The 22,670-nt window shown below is 37.8% G+C and overlaps 1 protein-coding gene across 2 annotated transcripts in view; it reads right to left on the bottom strand.

Annotated features, from left to right (window-relative positions):
- The window catches only part of SBNO1 (strawberry notch homolog 1), a 64,982-nt gene that overhangs the window by 28,643 nt on the left and 13,669 nt on the right, over positions 1 to 22,670 (bottom strand). Inside the window, exons 1-3 of one of the 2 annotated variants that reach the window (XM_074299003.1) lie at positions 13,302 to 13,489; positions 4,463 to 4,594; positions 2,046 to 2,358 (exon numbers count right to left, since the gene is read on the bottom strand). In XM_074299003.1, coding sequence (XP_074155104.1) covers positions 2,046 to 2,358; positions 4,463 to 4,594 — 445 coding nt within the window. In that variant the 5' untranslated portion in view covers positions 13,302 to 13,489. Of the gene's footprint in view, positions 1 to 2,045; positions 2,359 to 4,462; positions 4,595 to 13,301; positions 13,490 to 22,670 lie in introns of those variants that run through there. The other variant, XM_074299012.1, reaches the window with a different exon arrangement.

Consider the following 22,670-nt stretch of genomic DNA (forward strand, 5'->3'; position numbering starts at 1 on the left):
ATACCTGTGCCTCTCCCTGTTAACCCATAACTACCACTCCTTCAAATACTATCTTATTTTAATCAACTAGATTACAAGATCATTGAAGGGAAGAAGTACACCTTTATCAGTGACTTCACTCCCCAAGTCATTCCAAAGAGGCTATAATATAGTCCTTATATATTTTAATAACAAATCAATAATTTAATCAATTTCTCATCTCTTTCTATACCATCCCCTTTCCCCATAACCATCAGCACAAGCAAAGGCATAGGCCTTTGGGGGAAAAAAAAAAAAAAAAAAAGAAACAAGCAAAAATAATACAAGATAAGCAGTCAGATTACCATGACTATAACTATTATTCCTTAAGTCTCAAATTCCTCTTCTGCACTATGAGAATAATACTTAGACCAACTATCTCAGATGGCTTCTATTATTTTTCCTATGCAAGAGTTATACAATAAAATCAACTATTAGAAGGCACTGTCTCCCCCACATTTTGTTTTGGTTTTTTAAAAACAGAACAACACACCATTTTAACAAAAATGTTATTAATTTTGAAAGGATTCACAATTAGTCATATTTAAAGACTAATCAGTAACTCTCCTAAAGCTCCTAAATGCAACTATAGTATTGTGAAACAAGATACAACAGAAAGACTGGCTTATTCTGTTCCAATCTAATAGTCACCATCCCTATCTTATATAGTATAATCTTACTAATCAAATAACCTGAATTATGACATCAACCTTAAAACCACAACTACAAAAGCAATACCACTACAGGTAAGGGGGTAATATGCTTTGCTTCATAGATGAATTTTTTTATAATCAAGATTAAAAGGAAAATTATTCCATCTTAAAAACATAACAGAAACTCACTAATAAAACTCTAATGAACTCTTTAGAATCAACAAAATCTTTTCTGAAACTTCAAAATGAAAATTTCCCATAAGTTTCATAACTCTTTAATGCTGTCAATGTCAATGTCATGAGTAATATGGTCATTTGAGAAATTTAATCAATAATGAATACTTTAAAGACAAGCATTATATCTGTTAAAATAAAATAAACAGAACTAAAAAGTTTTCTGGAGCTATATCTATGTTTTTAACTGCTCTGGCTGCCTCAAATGACTGCTCTTTCCACTTTGTATCTGCCCAACCCCCTGCTCCCAATTATGAGGAAAAAAACTTACTAATGACTGATAGTATCTAAATAGGAAATAGATTGCTTTGGAAGGTAGTAAAAAGTTCCTTTTCATGACAGGTCTTCAAGAAAAAGTGATCTAATGAACACTTGGTCTCAATGGATCAGATAAGCTCATGTAGAAATTAGACTAAATGATCTTGTGGTCCCTTTTCAAGTTCTAGAAAATCTTTACCCCATAAATATCAACTACTTGCACTGATATAGAAAACCATGCTGGGTATTTCAAGTATTAGTAACTCTACTTGACAGATAAGGAAACTGAGGTCCAAAAAGGTCAAAGGAGTTGTCACCAAGCTGATAAATTACAAAATTAGTATTAGAAGGATTCCTTCATTACAAATCTCTGCACTTCCTTCTATGCTTATACTGCTCCTCAAATAAAATTACGTAATTTTCCTAGGCAGGAGTAATCTCTCCCTCCTTTTGTACCTCTCTTACTGCACTTTCACATTTTATTTTTTATTATAACTAAATGAATATTTCTTTCCTCACTAAAGGATAAGCTCTTTGAAGACAGATATCATGCTATGGGTTTGTGGTTTTTGCTGCTTTTGTGAAATTCACCAAATCAAGTGAGCACAGGATCTTATACCCAAGCAGGGGATTGATAAATGGTTGCTGAATATATCAGGACTAATAGTAAATCATAATTTTGTTCAGTTATTAGACCCCATATGGAGTTGCAAAACAGTCTATGAAGCTGGGCTGTACACAACATACCAATTCATATAGACAATACTTTTCTTCAAACCCAATTCTGTTTGACCATACAACTTAAGAAAAAAAGTAAAGATTTTTAATTTCTCTTCCTTTGGAAGGCATCAGAAATGTATTAGTGAAAATGAGAAGACTTACTGGCTGCTGTTGCCACTGGCTGAGCAATATTAGCAGGCGGCTTCAGTTTCATGAGTTCATTAAGACTATTATTTTTCAGCAGATCTTTTAGCTGGATCTGATCCTTTGAAGGTGTGGTGGTCAAGGCATTACGGACTGCTGGTGCTGAAACCGAAGGCCGTGTATTTGTGCCAGTCTGGACGATTTTCGTTAAAGTTATGGTTTGCCTTGTAGTTGTTACTGGTGTGGTTTTAGTCATCACGATTGTGGTTCCCAAAGTTGGAAGTTGATTTATTTGATTCAGCACAAAAGTTGTAGTAGATGGTGGTTGTGTCTATGAAAAAAATATCAATGGCAACATCAGGGACTGTAGACAGCAGAGTTTTTTGTATCTCTAAGATAAATGTTATCACATGATTTGAAATTTTGCAGACTGTTTTAACTTCTAGGTCCCTGCAATTTCTGGTTCATTTTCCTTAATTTTTCTAGCCTTCAATTTGCCTCATCTATAAAGTAAATCAGGACTAGACAATTATTCCCCTTCCTGGGTCACTACTAGGGTCCCATTTAGTCCCTTAAAGCACTAAAATTCTATTCCAACACTAAATGTGTTTGCATATATAATTGGTTGGTGTATAAAACCTGAAAATTGAAAACAGAACATCCCAAGAATGTGAATTAGTCTGGCAAATAAATGCATCCTATTAACAATTAAATTATTACTATATTAAAGTTTATTATGAAACCATATAGTAATGGGATTTGGAGAAAAGTGGAGTTATGGGTAAGGATTAAGAATGTACAATTCAATTGTCTCTCATGTTTAATAGGATTCAATGGGCACTTTCATGCAAGCAATCAAAGCAATCTTCTTTATTTTGTTCACCAATTCTTACATCTCAGTTACAATCTCTTTTATAATAAAATAACAAAGATTCCTCAGTGATTTACCATGACAAATGAAAATTCTGTATTTTCATTTATCTGAAGATATAACGATCACCCCCTCACATCAATTCAATGATGATAAGTCTTTGATTAATGCATATTCCAAGGGTTTCTAGAGGGCCAGAGGAAATCTAAAGCAAACTCAAGAGTTCTTCAAAGTTTAAATAATGTAGGCAGTTTTCTCTTTATGTATTGTCTTAATGTGAACACTGCCTCAAGAAATGAGATTTCTAAATAACACCATAAATATGACAGATTGATAAGTATTTTTTTGAAGATCCCACTGAGGTCTTAGACAAAAATTATATTTCTGTGAGGAGACACATGACACTTGAAAGATGAGAGAAAACCCAATTCAACTGAATTTACTACTGGGCTTCCTTCTTTTTAGAACCTTATACCCTGGTCCTACTATATACAATTCAAACTATTCTTATCCTAAGATTTTTTTGGGGTGCCCCCCCAAATAAAAGATAGTTTTTATCCTTTTTCCTAAGACTTTGTGTTCCAATTTTTTTCTTTCCTACCCCCTCCCAAAGACAGCAAGCAATCTGATAAAGGCTAAATATGTGCAATCCTTTTAAACACATAAATATATATGTCATGTTGTGCAAGAAAAAAAATCAGATCAAAAGGGGAAAAAATGAGAAAGAAAAAAACAAAGTGAAAATACTAAGCTTCAATTCGCATTCAGTCTCTATAATTCTCTCTCTGGATGAGATTCTTACCCTAACATTTAATAGTGCTGGAGTAGATACAGTCTCTGGTTCTTGCTTAACAGGAACTGTTGCCTCAGTGTCCAAGCCTAGTTCTAATGCACTAAGTGGCACTGACTGGAAAGAGAGACAGAGAGAAAGAGAAGAAAGAAGAGAAAGTGTGTGTGCAGTAGACAAAAGACAGAAAGAATGAGTGCAAGCAAGTTTTGATATTTTTGAAGTTGATTATAATTTTCCAAAGTTAAAATACTTTACATTTAAACTGAAAACAAAGTCCTTCAATATAAAGAATCACAAAGAAAATATAAATTTACTAATTTACAATAAAATCCTTTATTTCAATGGAGGATCTCCAATGAGATCCAAGATCAGTATGCATAACACAACTCAAGGTATAAAATTTTTCCAATTAGCTGCTTTGAGTATCAATTTTGTAGTCTTGTTTTGCTTACAAACAAGTCGCATACATAACTCTACTTTCCTAAGAGTAATAAACAAAGATGTCATAGGGATTGACTATCCATTAAGTGGATATTATAAAATACAAAAAATTTCTTTTATTCTTAAACATGTACTAATATGTGGTAAACCAATGAACAGAAATATTAGGAGAATTAAGTGAGAATACTTAGAAGTAAATTAATATGTAGTCTAACCCTTCGAAGTTGAAAACCTATGAATTCCTTCTACATTTAAATGTCCAAAATCATGTCTTAAACTAAGGAAAGGAAGCAGTAACAACAAAAATCATAAGACTTTTAAGAATTTTCTTACCTGCTGAACAGGTGGAGTAGGTGTTGGAGTTGCTAGGCCTGGATCTCCATTATCAATATCAAAAAGATCATTTGGACTAATTCCACTTTCACTCAAAGCAGCAAGCAACAAGTCTTGTCCTGGCTCCACCATCTTCAGAATGAAACAATAAAAACCATTAAGACATAACATCATCACTCTAATGTTATAGTTCATTATTCTCTTCAGCATTTTCAAAGATATATTTCTACAGGAATCAAAGTTGATGGCCTTTACAACGTACATCAGAATATTGCACATACCGGGGAGACAAGAATAGACTTGTTTACAGTACTGAGCGGTCAGATAAAGATGTCAGAGGACCCAGAGGGAGGGAGAAAGAACAAATAGGTCTAACAAATAGGTCTAAGTGTCCCTTATCATTAATCAACAGTGATAAGGGTTTCTAAAAACAAACAAAAAAACAAAAACAAAAACCCTACAAACAATTTGAGGGAAGAAGATGAGAGAAGGCAAATATTAGGACCTCATTTCACTGTACAAATTTTATTGAGAACTATCAGAATTCAATGTTCTCCTCCCAGTCCCTCTTTCTGCCATCTCAGACCAAGAGGGGCCACTGGGCTTCTTGATCCATATACCCTACTGAGAATAGGTCTGAAAAGACCCAGTATTATCAACACAGGCAAATCATACTGAAAAAGAATTAGACTTGATCTGCTTGAGCCCAGAGGACACAGCCAAGAACAATTAGGAAGACAAAAGTTTACCTAGGGAGTTTCTCCAATGCGCAAGGAAGGTACAAAGACAGTTCTCCTTTCTCTAAAACTTGTTTTCAATATGTAACCAGCCTATTTCTCAAGATTTCCAGTCAGAAATTTCTTTGAAGTCATTGTTGGTAATAAGCTTCAATCTTTTTATTCATCTTCTTTTCTATTACTTAATAATTACCTAAATTAATAAAGTCAGCTAGGTAGCAATGAAGGATAGACTGTTAGGTCTGGAGTCAAGAGGACTCATCTCCCTGAGTTTAAATCTGCCTTCAGATACTTACTAGTATTATGTACTTGGGTAAGTCACTTATCCCTGTTGGCCTCAGAAATGACAAGCCACTCAGTATGTCTAGCAAAAAAAACCTAAACAAAAACCCCTCCGAAACAGAATCATAGAGTCTAAAGTAACTGAAAAATTCATCACCTAACAAAAATGTCTTAGTCAATGAAAGTCACATTTGTAATCAATGGAATATGACCACAAAAATACAGGTCTCAAAAACCTATAGGTTTTTTTTATAGGCCCCTTTTGCCTCTCAGTTATAAGTTCATCAGCCAAGGAAAAAGTCCTTTCCCTTGACCCTCTTTTAAACTCTGTAGATTTGTTTTCATTGCAATATATCTCTTCTCCCTATAAATGTACACATGGAACAATTTTTTTTTTAAATTTAGGTTGTTCTCACCTTGAATCTTTTCTTCATCTTCCACCACCTCATGCTCATTATTTTAAGAAATGGCTTAATTTACCATTCCCCCAAGAAATATTTCTATGACTTCGGTTATTTTTCTGATTTATATCCTCTTAGTAATTTGGTTTTCAATTTTTTTTATAGTTTGTAGGTAGGTCATGAAGGTCAAAAGTTCACAATTTATCTGGAAGGGTTTTGATGTCCAATATGATTGAATAGGTATAACCTGTATTAGATTGAGTGCTATGGCATGTGGGGGAAGGATGAGAGGGAAAGATTTAAAAAAAAAAAAAAATCAAAATATATAAAAGTAAATGTTGAACACTAACAAATGCTATAAAGATGACAAGTAGCAGAGCCAGGTATTCTGAATCAAGTTCTTTTTCCACTACATCAAGAATGCCACTCAAGCCAATTCTTACTGAGGGAAAGGAGATGGAAATCCATGCACAGAGAGGCAACTGGCTGTGTATCCTAAACTTGTAGTCTGAAGGAATCTATCTGGCTTTGAATCCTAGTTCTGTGACCATGTGCTAGTCTCTAAGCTTGATCTACAAAACAGAAAAGACATCTATAGTATTTACTGCCTCCAAGGACTATCCTACTAGGCCTGAATGTTAGGAACTCACGCATAAAGCTACATAGACACTAAAAGTTAGTCACCAATCTTTAGCAGTCTTTCTTATCAGAATGTTCTGTCTTTACCATTTTGGTTTTTCCAACAAAAAATGATGCTTAACCTGTCTTATCAGATCCCATAGTGGTAACAGCTAGCTGATAGAAGTGCTTTGTAAAATGTTGAAACCTGGGAAGTACTTCACTGTCAACGTGAGGAAGAACTGACATGACAGGCAGGCACACGAGTATCAATCTGACCAAGTGAAGGGAAAGAAGTCTCTGGGGTTCCAGGAAAACTAGAACAGTTGCAAAGAATATTTCTCGTATATCATTTTCTTGATCACAGGCAGAGCACACAAGTTATCCATTTGTCTTTTCAAATGCATGTACAAAGGCAGACTATATGTATGAATCTACACATGTTTTCATATGCTGAATATGCACACATGCTCCACTCTTAATCCACATGCACAGAAAATGATCAAGGTGTCCATTTATAATTGCCTCTTTGAGACAGAAGTGGCAGATTTCTTTGCCAAATACAAGTCTGGGAATGGGGAGAAAAGATGTGAATAAAGAGTGGTCACACCTTTTCATAAGTATAGAGAGCAACTAAATGGAACAATGGACAGAGTAATGACTCTAGAATCAGAGTTCAAATCCAGCCTCAGACACTTAACACTTATTAGCTGTGTGACCCCTGAGCAAGTCACTTAACCCCAACTTCGTCTCACACACACACCCACACACACACACACACACACGTGATTGACAGGAAAAAGAAAACTTTGGGAAAAGGTATTGGATGGGGAATGCTAGTACCTTGCTAATTATTCACTATGGAATAGATGTATAAATCTGTATAGAAAGATCTCATGTCTTAATTGAAGTAGTCATACAAAGACATTAAACGTTCTTACAACTGAAAATGTGACAAGTACATTACATATAGCCTAAAGGAATTTGGGTATGTACTCAAAAGAAAGGCTAGCAATCAGTCTACAATTCAAATACTAGTCATTCATCTCTCCCTATTTGTTCTTATGAGTAAAAGAGGTACAATATAGGATCTATTTCTTCCAAATTGCAAATTAAAAAAAATTTTTGACTACAAGCCAGAACATTCAGTGTGTATACGTGTGTGCATTAAATAATATCAACTGGAAGAGAAAAATCATTGTATGTGCAAAGAGTTATATGGATTTTTTTAGTTCATCAGTGCTCTATAAAAAAGTGCCCAAAATTGTTCAACCTTTAATGTGAACCCCAAAACCCCTTTAGGGTAATCTTATATGTAGTAAACCAATACCACACAATAAAGTCAAGACTTTTAAGATCCTGACTACTGATATCCCTGAAAAAACTTAAGTACTTGGCATTGGCAAGAATGATTCCCAGAAAAAATTGGAAAACAGTATGGTAGAAATTTGAAAATCGACCAACATTTTAACAAGATATGGTCAAAATGGATACTATAAGCAAATTAGGAGAACAAGGGATTGTTTACCTCTCAGATCTGTAAAGGAAGGAATTTATGGCCAAAGAAGAACTAGGGAACATATGAAATGCAAAATGGATTATTTAAAATTAAAAGTTTTTATACAAACAAAACCAATGCAGCCAAGATTAGAAGGGAAGCAGAAAACTTGGGGAAAGATGTATATCTAAGGGTTCTGATAAAGGCCTCATTTCTAAAATATACAGAGAATTGACTAAAACTTATAAAAATACAAAAGCCATTCTCCAATTGACAAATGGTCAAAGGATATGAATAGACAATTTTCAGATGAAGAAATTAAACATTTCTAATCATGAAAAAAATGCTCTACACATCACTACTGATATAAATTAAGGAGAATAATTCCCAGAACAAGAACTTCAAAATGCAACGTGTCTGAATTTCAAAAGAAATTAAGAAACCAAGAATACAAAAAAATAAACCCACAAAACAAGTACTGCCTAAAAATAACTTTTATGAAACAACTTATTAAAAATTATTTTAAAAAAAGGATCCTATGGAAATAGTTTAAATTAAACAAACACAGAAGCAACTTCCTTTCCCTAGAGTAAATTGGGCATAGGGCATTTACTGCTTCTTTTTAATTAATTTGCACTGAAGAATTATCCTATAGAAGAAATGTATCCACAGGTAGTTATCATTTGCTACAAAATGTAGTATTGGTAAATTTTGGTTCTCAGATTCAGAATAGAAATTGGGTAGGGATTATGACAATGGGAACAAGGCAAAATGATGTTAGTTTCAGAAAACACAATAGGCTTGTTTTGAGTACCATGTATTTAGTTGCTTCTCACACATTAAAGAACCTGGAAAAAAATAAAACCTATTAGCAAAAAACCAAACCCAAATTTATTAGTTTATAACTACTGTACACCAAAGTATATGTTTCAAAATAATTTTTTAAACACCTCTTCCTGTTGATGTGATAAGTTCAAATATTTCAAACTGATTAAAGCCATTTTGCCACCACCAAATCTGTATAACTACAACAAAAAAATATTTTTTATTTGAAAAGTTATTATTGCTTCATGCACCAGAAATGTACCAAAACTGGAAATTTAACATGTCAGTGGTCTTAATCTATCATCAAAAAACAAATACCTGAGACATCATTAAAATTTTTTCATAAGTTTTTAAATAATTTGAGGATTATTAACCAAATGTGACCAAGGCACTGTCCACTATGAATACAACAATCTTACTTATTTTAATCACTAATTTGTCTTTTTCCTATGCATTATCTGCTACCAAAATGAACAAGAAGAAAAAACTGAGCAACTTTTAGTTTCACCTCTCCCTATCTTTATTTGCGTAAATATTAATAATCAATAAAAGGAATCTTTAAAAAAAAAAAAAGAAACAAGTATTAAAAGTCTTTCATTAGAAACTAACTATACTGCTCTAAAATAGAACTCAGAACAGTACTCAAAAAATAAAAAGGAAATGGGGAAAAAAGAAAAACAAAATCATGAAAAAATAAAGTTTTGAAAACCTTTAAGAGTTATATAAATTTAGCTATTAGTATCACCCATTACACTACACTAAAATGTTTCAAAATAACAAGATTAAAGTTCTCTTTGCAGTGACCCACCATATATCTTTACATTTCTGAAGTCAGTATCAATAGCTGCAAGCTTATATAGCCTCTATTACTTGTCTTGTGACAATTGAAAATATCATGAGACCAAAAATTAAGATTTTTAATCTTCTCCCTAAGATATTAAACGAAATTTAATTTTGCAGCTTACAAATTGAAATGTATACTATCTGCTAGAAACCCAAAATAAACTTAAGTCTGTATTTTATATGATGTAGTCATCCACTTAATTTCTAAAATGATTAAGAGCATCCTGTTTGTCAATCATTAGGGCCCAAGGAAAATTGATGCAAAAATCCCTAAATATGCAGGAATCTTATCATTCAATCAAGCACCCAAGCAAAAACTTTTATAACCAGCAATACCATACAATTAAAAACTTTAAAAGAACAAACTTGTTTTCTTACATTATGTTGCTTACAATCTTGCTTTGCAGAGATACAGGAAAAGTATATCATCAGCATGGTTAAGAATCCTATAAAAGGGGGCAGCTAGGTGGCATAGTGAACAGAGACCCTGAGTCATGAGAATCTGAGTTCAAATTCAGCCTCAGATATTTGATATACCCTAGCAGAGGAACCGTGGAACCACAGGAAAATTCCTTAACTCTGATTGCCTTATCTCTTCCAGCCAAAAAGAATCTCATCATGGTATATTTTATAAGCTTGTAATTTAACTAATCAAGCTATTAAACAACTCCAGGCAGCTAGAAAGTGGCTGAAGTGAAATATAATGGCATCCTCAGCAATATTCCTTTATTTTTTTAAATTTTAACTACCTCAAAAAAGTAGTTGCACTAGAAAGCTTTCCCCAGAATTTCTATGAAAAATGAATCTATGTATGTACAATTTCAGAATTTTAAGTATTCTAAATTTCTGGTGGAAATTTTTTTTTTTTTAACCAACAACCCAAATACCAATTATCCTAAAAAAGGTAATAGGAATTAAGTAAGACTTAATATATTCATATACTAACTACAGAACCCATGACACTTATCTTTCTCAATCACACATTGCTTTGGCTCACTAACCAATAAAGAATTGAAAATATGATACACAAAAATAAACTAATAATTGTGCTCATTCTTTCAATAATATTAACACCCTACCCACATTTTTCCTTTCTATATGAACTTATTTTAATTAAAAAAAAAAATGCACCCTGGATCCAAATTAATGAGGATATTAGGAGAATTTTAATTGCACTCAACCAATGTCTAATATTTTAAGGATTATAACTCAAATCACATAAGTATGATTATTCTTTAAGTTGCTTTAAGTGTAAGTAGTAGCAAAACAATTCCCCTTAAAAAAATGTTTATTTAAGCAAAATGCAGTGCCTTCCCTCCTCCCCCCAACGAATCCAGTGTTTTGGTTTAGAAACCCATGTTACTTGTTTTAATTATTTTCTTCACAGAGAACTTATCAACTGATGTAACAATCTTTGTATTATTAGTTAAAAACAAAATCTTAGTGGAGGAACAAAGTGATTAAAAGAAAAGAAAAAGACTCCTCTAACTGCAATTTACTTACAAAGAATCAATTTAGGTTTGAACTCTTATACAGTTCTTTCAGTTTGGAAAAAATAGTATCAGCATCAAGTCCTTATTATACAGGGAGATATCCTGTTTAAAGACCCTCAGAAAAGGTCCATTTCTTACAATCCAGTGACTCTGGCCTTCTTATTGTTCCCCAGAATTAAAAAACATTATTCTCTTCCACTCTAGGTATTTTCACTGAATTTCCACCAATTCTCTCCCTACTCTTTTCTATCTCCTGGCTTCATTGAAGTTAGCAGGTAAAATCCTACCTTCTTGGATGAGAAACTTTATTGATTATCCCTAAATTCTAGGGCTTCCCTTTGCAGATGATCTCCAGTTCATACTATATATATCTTGTTTGTGCCTCATCATGTTTTGTTAGATGGTGTGCTGAGAGATCCAGGAGTTTCCTTTTGTTTTTGTCTTTCTTTGTATCCCTGGGGTTTTACACAGTTCCTGGTATTCAGCAAGCTGTTAAAATACTAGTTGACATGACACAATCAACAAATATATCTTCCAAGTTAACCTCTCCTGATGATTCTTAACAGTGAGGATTTTCTTTCCTTGCTTTCCTTCCAGTGTGGTTGTGGAAAAGTATGGGGCAAAGACTTTTTTCTTAAAGAATAAGTGGGTAAAAAAAAAAAACTATTGAGAGAAAAATTTCAATTTTATATATTCTTCCAAAAGAAAATAAACGGTGCTTCCCAACAGAAACTATGAACAGTGCTTGTTACCTGCACAGTAATGATGGTTAGATATGTGAGAAACCCAATTCGACCACTTCTGATAACTACAGAAAAACCACCCTCACCCTTTCTGCTCAAGTCCATGGCTAAAGAATGTGGTCATTACCTACACCAGCCCAGCCTAGGCTGATATCAACTAGACACTAAGCTTTCTGGACCCTCCAAGCTCCCTCTTCTGGGAACTTCATCTTCAATATGAAATGTGTTCAGGCCTCAAGAATTTTTAAACATTCAGCTACAGAGAGAAGTTGCTAATAATCAACTTTTAAAGGTCAATGAGGCTAGTCTTCTAACCTTCCCCCATCAACACGTGTTCAGCACAAACTTCCGGGTGCAGTTACAATTGGCTGCGGAATTCAACGGCCAAAAACCTAGCGTGCTAGACCCTGTTTTCTTTCCTTTTCATTTTGCCAAGGTTTGGGTTTTTCTGAACAGGCGCACCCCGAAATACAACGCTCCTCCACTGGGAAGGTTCATCCCCTAAGAAGGAACTTCTCCGGGGGGACCATAGAGCTAAGAATCCGCAAAGCTTCCCCGACAGCAGCACAAAGCAGACAGGCAAGGGGGAGGAGCTGCACGCCGGGGTCAGAAGAGAAACAATCACCAGGGTTTCCAGAGTCCCGAGTCCGCGGCCCTCAGACGCACCCCAAGCCACTCCCCCGACCGAGAAACCCCGATTTGGGGAAGTTTGAGGGAGCGGAGCTAGCACATCCCCGGGCGCACGCCCCCGGCGGCCCGGCCTAAGCGGCCAGCGCAGCTGCTCCTACACCTGGACTCTCCGGATGGGGGAGGGGAGAAAGCAAGGATGCCCACCACCCAGCACGCCCCTCCCCGCCGGGAGAGCCCCCACGTGCCGAGGTTCCCCCTTTCTGACAGTCACGACTCGGAGACAGAAGGCAGGCAGTGGCTCCGGGAGGTTCGTGCAAACCTCCTCCCAGCCTCTCCCTGGGGGAGGACGGCCGCCTCGGACGAATCCCGTCGCCCCTTCCCCACCATGCCAGAGCAGGAATGAGGAAACCGAAGAAGCCGGAGGAGGGGGATACCAGGCCCATTCCCATCCTGCCGGAGAGGTCCTGAAGGCACGGTGCGAGATACGGGGGCCTGCTCTCCCCCGGGCCGTGCCTCAGTTTCCTCTTCTGCACGGCCGCTCCCTCGAGTCAGAGACAAGGCGCCTCGCGGCGTGGCCGGAAGAGGTACAGGGCCGGCGAAGACTTAGGAAGGGGGAGGGCGAGCGGCCCAAGCCGGAGCTACGGCTCACCGCTCGGGTCCCGGCTTCAGGCCCGGGGCCCCTCAGGAACCGCAGCCGCCGTCGAGGGCTGGGGGAGGGGAGCGTAGGGAAAGGCTGTCCGAGGGGGGAGGAGAGGCTGGATGTACTTACCTTCTCCTCTAGGTCTGGCGAGCCAGAGGCGTCGCGGAGGCTGCGAGGACTCGGGGGCGGCGAGGCTGCAGGAGCGGAGGCGGCGGCGGCGGCGGCTGCGTCCGGGTCTGCCTACCTCCCCGCCGCCATCTTGACGCCCCTCCTCCTCCTCCTCCCCCTCCCCCCGGCACCACTGCCCCCCCCTTCCCGTCCCGCCCGCCCCGCGAGGGGTGAGGAGGGACAGGAAGGGGGCGCGCGCGCGCGGCGACGCCGTCCCACGTGACTTCCGACTGGGCCTCCGCCTACCCTCCTCGCCCCGCCTTTCGCCGCTGGGAAAGAGGAAGATGCCCCCCCCACCCCTCCGAGAACCCCCACCCCAGTCCTCCAGTCCCAGATCCCACCGGCCTGGAACCAGTGGTTGGATCCGAGCGAACTCCGGAACCAGATGGGTCCATCTCTTCGGCCTAAAAATGAGCGAACGGTAAGGGGGGGGGGGGGCGCCCGCATTTTCGAAAAGGGGGAGGGGGGCAGCGAAGGCCGCCTCGGTTAGTCACGTGGCTACTGCTTCCGACGACGTAGCAGCAAATCTCGCGAGGTTCCTTACACCTTCCTCCCCTTCCCACTTTCACCACGCTCTTACCACCCACTGGCTCCCCCGAAAGTGCTGTCGGGAAGAAGGTCTCAAACACCTAGCAGAGCTGTAAGGAGATATGCGGCGCGCAAGCGCACCCGGGGCTCTGCTTCCCAAATCAGCTGTTCCAGATCTATTCTACTTAAAAAGTCAGAGGAGCGAGTCCTCCCTTTTCCCACGCTACCCGGGCCTACTGGCGGGAACTTGTGCCCTGGGCTAGCAGGTTGTGTAGCTTACTTGGGGCATCTTCTTCGGAGAAAGGAAGAAGAGACTTCTATTTCTTCCCTCCCTTTCCCCTTTAAGCAGAAGGGACCGCGCCGTAAGGGGCTGGGATCCCACCACCCGCTGGCTGGCCTGAGAGGCGTCCAGCCTTTGTGCCCAGCACTGGGTTTAATAGTACATTAAAGGTGGCACAGCACGTACCAACCGTGCGCTGGAGCTGGAATCCCGGCTTCCCGCTGATCTGTGGCAAGTTTACCTTCATAGTTTGTCTCCTTATTCCAAAAACGAAGCCAGAAGGAAGAGTTGGTATGAGAGCTAGTCCAACTAGTGCTTAAATAAAAAATTCCTATATTCAATTTACAATAATTCATTAGGACTGATTTCCTTTGTCATGTATTTTATGCATTTAAAAACATTATCCCCGGCTTCCCCTGAGGACATTGCGGGGACAAAAGTGGGTTCAATGGTAAGAGGATTGGAGCCCCGAATCAGGAAGATGAGTTAATATCTATCTGACCTAAGACATTTCCTAGCTATGTGTCCTAAGGCAAGTCTTACCTCTTTCTGCCTCGTTTCCTCATTTATAGAGCTAATAATAGCAACCTGTCTGGCAGAGTTGTCCTAAGGCTCATATGAGCTATTTGTAGAGAACTTAGCACATAGTAGGTGCTATACAAAATGTATCTTCTTTCTCCCCTCATTGTTCCAGATTCCATACTTCCAAGTCAACTGTCAGACACTGACATTTCTACCTCCACATCTCCCATCCCTATCCCTTTATCCACCTCCATTCCGGCCCTCCTCTCTGGGCAGGACTCTTGCTATGGTTTCCTAACCTGTCTCTATTGCTCTCATCCACTGCCCACATAACTGCCAGAGAGATCTTCCTGAAGCACATATCTGACCATGTCACCCCAACTGTTCCATAAACTCCTCCCTTTAGCATTTTAAGCCATTCACAACATCATCTCAAACTACCAGGTAAGATGAAGCCAGCTTCACTGAACAGATGGTCCCACCCTTCTCACACCCAACACGTGGGCCAGACTTCTCTTGCTCCCCCAGCCACGGGAGTTCCCGTGTCTCCAGTTCGAATCCTTTTGTGCACCTGCCCCTCAGGTTTGGCATGTATTCCTGCCTCATTTTTGCCTCATATGTTCTACATGAAACCTTTCCCAATCCACTCCATTGCTAGGATCCTTTGTCCTACCTGGTATTCATTTTGTATTTATATGCACACACATACCCTTCTTGAAGGAATGTAAGCTCCTTGAGGTCAGAGACATTCATTTTTGGCCCTATATCTCTCTTCTAACATTTAATAAATATTTGTTGAAGCTTTGAAAGTCTTAAGAACACTGAACAACATAATGACAATGACTAACCCACAATTTCTGAAGATTCATGATGAAACATGCTAATCACCTCTTGATAAAGAGATAGAAATGATTGAGATTTTTTAGACATGGCCAAAGTGAGAATTTGTTCATTTGATGATACAAGTTTGTCATAGGATTGATCCCCCCCCCCCTTATTTTCTAAATGGGAAATAAAGGAGGGAAGAGTTACCATTTGGGAGAGTGAGAAAAGGCAGATCATCATGAAACTGAAATAAAATTTAATAAATGTTTGTATATTGATATCTATGAAGCTCTCTTAGACATGTCCAATGTAGTATGAGGGCAAAACTAGGAACGATGACAAGTTTACAGAAAACAAAAATCAATCCAGGCTTGACTTCAGAAAAAACTTCCAGTAGTTGGAGCCATCCAAACAAACTTGGAAGGGGATTGCCCATGCAACAAGTTCCCTTCACTGTGGCTCTTCGGGTAGAGAGGGGAGTGCCATCAATCTGGCACATTATAGAAATAATTCCCACTCAGGTCTAATTTGGATTAGATGTTTTTTGATGTTCCTACCTTGAAATCTACAATGATAAATCAAGTTGTGGGGTTTCTTTGGGAATATTTGGTGAACTTTACAATGTCATAGTTAATAAGCCGTTATTAAGCGTCTATTATAGCACTTATCAGGCACTACGCTAAGTGTTAAGGATACAGATAGGAAAAAAAAATCGTTCTTGCTCTCAAAGAGTTTACAATAGAATGGGGAAAGATGCATAAAAGAAAGCTAAAGAAAGAGGGGGAAAGGCACACATTATGCAGAAGTCAGAGAAATTCAAAATTAGTACAGCCAGGTGGGAAAGGAAATGTCTGTTCTATCCGTCATCCTTAAATGGAAATTGAGAAATTCCACCCACCAATTAGAGGAGAAGAGAATCCTAAAGATTTTTAAGTACCTAGGCTAAATGGAAGTTGCAAGGTGAAGAGCTTTCCCAATGATGAATTTACTATAGTAGAGAAGTCAAAAAAGCCCAAGGAATTCATCTCTCTCATTGACTTCTGACCAGAGACTGATATCCTGGTTTATTCCCCCTGCCTCCTTCCTACTGGGGAAAGGAGAACGGTCCATTCCTTTTCCCTTACCCCCACACTACTCCTCATCTGACTGGCCTAGGACCAGAGGTGAGGAACTTCCTTTTATGTAGCCTCTGCAAGGACCTTTCTTGCTCCTCTTCATGAATTGCATTCCATTTTACACAGCTAGGCTGGAGACTCCCCTCCTCCAGTAAGACAAGTGTGGGTAATAAAATACTAATTTGGGAAAGATCCAGGAGATTCTACTCTTAATTCTTCCTCCCAGAGAAAGATCAGTTTCCAAAGTTATGAATAAAGCAATGGCATGCAATATAGGTGTGAGATACTATTTGACCAGAAAATCTATAACTGGGATTATAGGCCTACATGGCTTGGATTGCAGATTTCAGTCAGGTTTTAAGATGAAGCCCAGCTGAGTTTTCCCACTCTTTCCACTGCTACCATCACTGAAGCGTCTCTTTTAGTCTTTATTGCCTAGTTCCTTTTTACTTTCCATCATTTGGCCAATAGTTTTTTCAAAGCTCTCTAAGCCCAGCTTGGTGGCCATCTATAGACAGGGAGGACAATAGAGAATTAAGAACCTTGTAGCCTCAAACCCAAGAACTCCAAGGATGTTTGAGGAGACAGCACCAGCACCCAATGAGATAGCCAAAGGAGTGAGCTTTCACTTAGGCTTGCTTTAAGGCTCCTTTGTAAAACTGAGGAACAAGAGCATAAATCATACAAAGAGAGCCACAGTGAGAAGAGGAAGAGCTAGTCATGGAGCAAGGAGGGCCAAATGATGGGTATGGTATAGGCTTATAGTGCCAAAAGGGCCAGAGGAGCTCCCTTGCACAGTGATTCTGTCTACCTCTTGTTTGCACGCCTGTGTGGTTTGACTGCTGCATCTTCACCCCTTGTTAGACTGAGCTCCTTCAGGGGGAGCCCATCTTTGCTTTCTGTTGTATTCCCCAGGCATGAAGAAGGCACTTACTAAGTGATTGTTGACTTGGGGAGTCTAGCCCATCCTCTACCAGCACCAAACTCCTCTGCCTGTTAGAAGAGATGGCTCCAACAAGGAAAGAAGTGGATGAGGCAAGGGCTTGGCCCATTTCTCTGCAGATTGTAAATCATGAATGAATGCCTTCAGTTATTATCGACCAAAGAATTTCCCCCATAGGTTCATTTAAATTTCATTTCTACCTTTTAACAAATCCAAGTTCAGTTATGTTTCTAATTCCATGGGGTTTTATTAATTATCTTCTAGAAACTTATCTTCACATGATAATTAAGGCACAGAACCTTAAACTAGCCCAGGGTGATCATTTATACGTGACTTATAAATAATTATTCTTCCTGAATGCAGATAGTTATAAGAGGAAGAATGGTTAACATCTGAAGTTAACAAAAGTGCTTTACATATATTACCTCATTCAATCCTGATAATAACCAAGTGAAGTATATGCTATTTTAATCCATATTTTACAGATGAGTAAACTGAGGCTATTAAGAGACTTGCTCTTATTGCTAGAAGTCTAGCTGAGGCCATACTCCCTGTGAGAGAGAAATAGAACAGTACATGCCAGGGAGGACAAACTGACAGTCCAAGAACCTCAGGAACAGCAATGAACCCCAGACTCCTGTTCCTTGCTTCCAGGCTGGCCTTGGTAGTCAGTATCCAAGGAAACAACTTTTATGAAGATGTAACTTGGCAACCTTGCTGAGAACCAGGAAAAGAAAATTCTCAAAGCTCTTGGTAATGGCAAATGATTCCTCATCAGTAATGAAGACATTTTTATTAAAGAAAATGACTGCTTTGCTAATGCCCAAGAGTAGGCAGCTCTTCATGGAACTTGTACCTGAAAGTGCCCATATGTGCTGTCCTTCAGGGAGAGCTCCCTGAAAGCTCAGGCTGCCTCTGCTTTATCTTCGTGTCCCCAGGACTTTGCACGGAGTAAGTACTTAATATTTTTCCTTCTTTCCTTTCTTTTAACCCTCCTTTCAATAAGCTCTCAAACCACTAGTCCAAGCTGCCCCTCTAACTGGTGCTCTGAGATTATACACATAAAGGGATGAGTAATATTTTTGATACAACCTGTCACCTTTTCATAGTCCTCTGTATTTCTATGTCACCCTTCTGACAGTATCAGCCATTCATGTTATTCATTCATTCATTCACCTAATAAATATGTATTCATGCCTGCTATCTGCTAGCACAGTGCTAAATGGGGTTACAAAAAGAGCCAAAAGACACTCCCCTATCTTCAAGGAGGAAATGCTCATTCTGATCATATTCAATTCCTGGACTTTAAGAGTATTTTACTATTATACATGTATGATCTTTATCAGATTACCATCTGGAGAGGAGGGTGGGGGGAGGAAGGAGAAAAAGATTTGGGACTCAAAATTTATAAAAGTAATTGTAATGACTGGAAAAAAGAAAATATTACTAAATAGAAAAAATGAAAATATTTTACTGATACTAACCAACCTTCCCTCATGGCTGGGTTGATGGTTTAGATAGGGATACTCTCCATTAAAAAAAAAAAAAAAAAAAAAAATCAAGCTGCTGCTGTAGCAACATTTTCCATCAGATGATCTCTACAAATAATGCTTGACTTGGATTTTACTCAAAGAACATTTTTATATTAACAAAATAAAATTATCATACATGTATTTAATAGTGTAATCCAATTTTAAACAAGTGTTATAAACATAAGTATAACTCATGTTCCCCAGAGAAATCTTTATTCCTTTATTATTTATGTATGAGTATACATTCCTATTTTGATGTACACTAGACAAATCTATTAAACCAATTCTTGTCCTGATTCAACAAGAACAATTGGTTCATCTTCTAACTCCATGTCCATTCATATTTTAGAAGTAGCTGGATCTTTAAAATAAAAGAAGGGCTCTCCAAAACCTAGTCTCAAGTGCTCAATAGCAAATTCTTTACTTATGTAAGGCAAATGTCTTCTTAAATGGGGAAATATTAAATTGAAGGCTTTCAAATTTCACTCAAAATTCCAAAGTTATCCAATAAAAATGCAAGTTTCAGAAATAAATTTATTTAGAATGAATTTACAGGGGCTGTATCTCAAGGAAATCACAAAGGAGGGAAAAGGACCCACATGTGCAGAAATGTCTGTAGCAACTCCATGGTGGCAAAGAATTGGAAAATGGGTCATTTGGGGAATGGCTGAATAAAGTTGTGATAAATGAAGATAATGGAATATTATTGTTCTATGAAAAATGATGAACAAGCTGATTTTAGAAAGGCCTAGAAAGATTTACATGAAGTGAAACAAGCAGAACCAGGAATATATTGTATATAACAGCAAGAATGTGCTGTTATACATGTATTGGACTACCTGCCATGTAGGGGAGGGAGTTTGGGGGGGGGGGGGGAATGGAGGGGAAAAGTGGAACAGAAAAATTACCCATGCATATTTTGTCAATAAGAAGCTATTAAAAAAAAAAGAAAAAGAAATGTGCTGTTATAACAAAGAATGATCAACTATGAAAGTTCAGTGATCCAAAGCAATCCCTAATAGACTTTGGACAGAAAATGCCATCTGCATCCAGAAAAAAAAACACTAAGGAGACATATTCTATGTTCACTTTTTTTTCCTCCTCTCCTGTAGTTTTTCCCTTTTGTTCTTATGTTTTCCTCTCAACATGATACATAAAGCAATGTGTAAATAAAAATTTAATTATTTTTTAAAAAAAGATAAAAAATTGAATCAATGAAAAGGCAACACAGGAGGAGAAAAAACCGATCTTCAAGCCAAAAAATTTGGTCAAATCCCATTTCTGACAACATTAATGGTATAATGACTGTTGAGTTCTTTCTTTACTTCTCAATGCTCTAGGACTACATTACAGAGAAAATGCTGCTCTTAATTGATAGCAGTTCCTTATATCATAGAAGTCCCTAGCCCTTTTCCTCTGCTCTAGGTTTGAACTCATTGTTCAGAGGAGTTTTAACATGAACTGTCCAGTTTCTTTCATCATAATATGGATGTGCTTTATTGTTGTTCAGTCTTTCTGTTGTGTCCTGACACTAGCACACTAGTACCAAACATGGAGTTTTCTTAGCATTGATATTGGAATGGTTTGCTATTTCTTTCTCCAAAGGATTAAGGCAAATAGAGGTTAAGGCTAGTGTCTCAGGCTGGATTTGAACTTGCGTATTCCAGACTTCAGGTTGAGTGCTCTATCCACTAAGCCATCTAGCTCTTATAGCAAAACATTTTTGTGAAGAACCTTCACAAAAGGTTCTTGTTGTACTAAAGCTGATGATTTAGAAACATTCTATAGGTCTTTATATATTGTTTAATACAAGGGATTGATGTTCTGTGAAACAATCCCATATTTAATTGTAAAAGGGACTACCTTTTTAACTAGTGCTTGAGGACCAGTATTTCATTTTGAAATCAATTTATTTTTTTCAGTGCTGTGACTATCTTTAACTGTATCTGCGTCTTCATGTACTTGTAATATAAATATCTGGATATTTTGGATTTTCTCTAGTTGCCCTGTCAAATGAGATTAAAAAAAAAAAAAAAACTTCACAATTCTGCAAAGTAATCATATAAAAACCACTGTTTTGACATCAGAGACCAGTGTATTGGGGGATTTTTTTTAAGATTATTTTTGCTTATTGAAATCATCTAATTTTCTCTTCAAATGTTCTGCCTTGCCAACATATTCTTACATATATATATATATATATATATATATATATATATATACACACATATATACTTTCAAGGTATTTCCAGTTTACCTACTTTACATTCAGATGCACTAAACAATGCTACAGCCAAGCATTGGCACTATGAGCTTTGGGTGACTGATGGTGGCAGTGTCGGAGAATCACTAAGGGCCAACACAAGTTGCTTCCAATTTGATCTTTCCATAGTTATGTTAAAAACCTCAGAGCTGCATTTGCTGTCAAGTGGAACAAGCTGGTTTTGTTAGGCTCCTATCTACTGACTTGGTTTGAACTGTTTTCATTTGAAAAGATGTATTTATATGAGTTGTATTCAGAAATAGCCAATAACTTTGACCACTGCTCTGTGCCCTCCCCTAATACTCCTCTCCTCTCACTTCAATTGGGCATGTTCCAATTTGGAAAACAATAAATAAAGGTCAGTGAGTTTAGTTGTTGATAGTTGTTAAAACTATCAGTTAAAACTTCTAGCATGTCAGCTTGAAGGGCAAATAGAAAGCTACTGCTCTTCCCCACTCCAAGATTTGGGGTCCAAGATCATCTCAACCTTTCTTGTGTCCTGGATCTCTTGGGCAGCTTGATGAATCCCATGGACCCCTTCTAAGAATTGTCTTTAAATACATAAAATAAAATACATAGGCTTACAAAGTTTGCAAACCAATTGTACTCAAAGAAAGCTATCAAAATTTTTTTCTAAAAATGTTTCTAGCAAATTTTTCTTATAAAGGTCTTTTTCACATATATAGAATACTAAGCCAGATTTATAAAAATAAGTCATTTTCCAACTGATAAGTGGTTATAATAAGAAAATAAAACTATGATGTCATATTAAAAATAATCTAAATCACTAATTAGAGAAATTAAAATTAAAATAACTCTGAGGTATCACTTCACACCCATCAGATTGGCTGAGATGACAGAAAAGTCATAAATGACAGATGCTAGAGGACATGTGGAAATATAGGTACACCAAGACACTGCTGTTGAGGCTATGAATTGATGCCCCCATTCCAGAGAAAGCTTAGAACTATACAATCTAACAAAACCACTACTAGGGCTGTATCCCAAAGAAATCAAAGAAGAAGGAAAAGAATCCATATATACAAAAATATTTATCACAGCAACCCTTTCTGTGGTGGCAAAAAACTGAAAATCAAGGATAAATTGGGAAATGGCTGAACAACTTGTATAAAATTGTCATAGAATTCTACTGTGCTTTGAGAAATGATAGAAGAGATGGTTTCAGAAAAATCTTGGGAAGATTTATATGACCCTATGCATAGTGAAGTGTGCAGAATTGGAAGAATGCATTACACAGTAACAACATTGTATAATGGGATTAGTTACCTGCTCTGATCAATATAATGACCTAAAGCAATTCC

Source organism: Sminthopsis crassicaudata, chromosome 1 (genome assembly GCF_048593235.1).
Source record: "Sminthopsis crassicaudata isolate SCR6 chromosome 1, ASM4859323v1, whole genome shotgun sequence".
In the NCBI taxonomy this organism is placed as follows: Eukaryota; Metazoa; Chordata; class Mammalia; order Dasyuromorphia; family Dasyuridae; genus Sminthopsis; species Sminthopsis crassicaudata.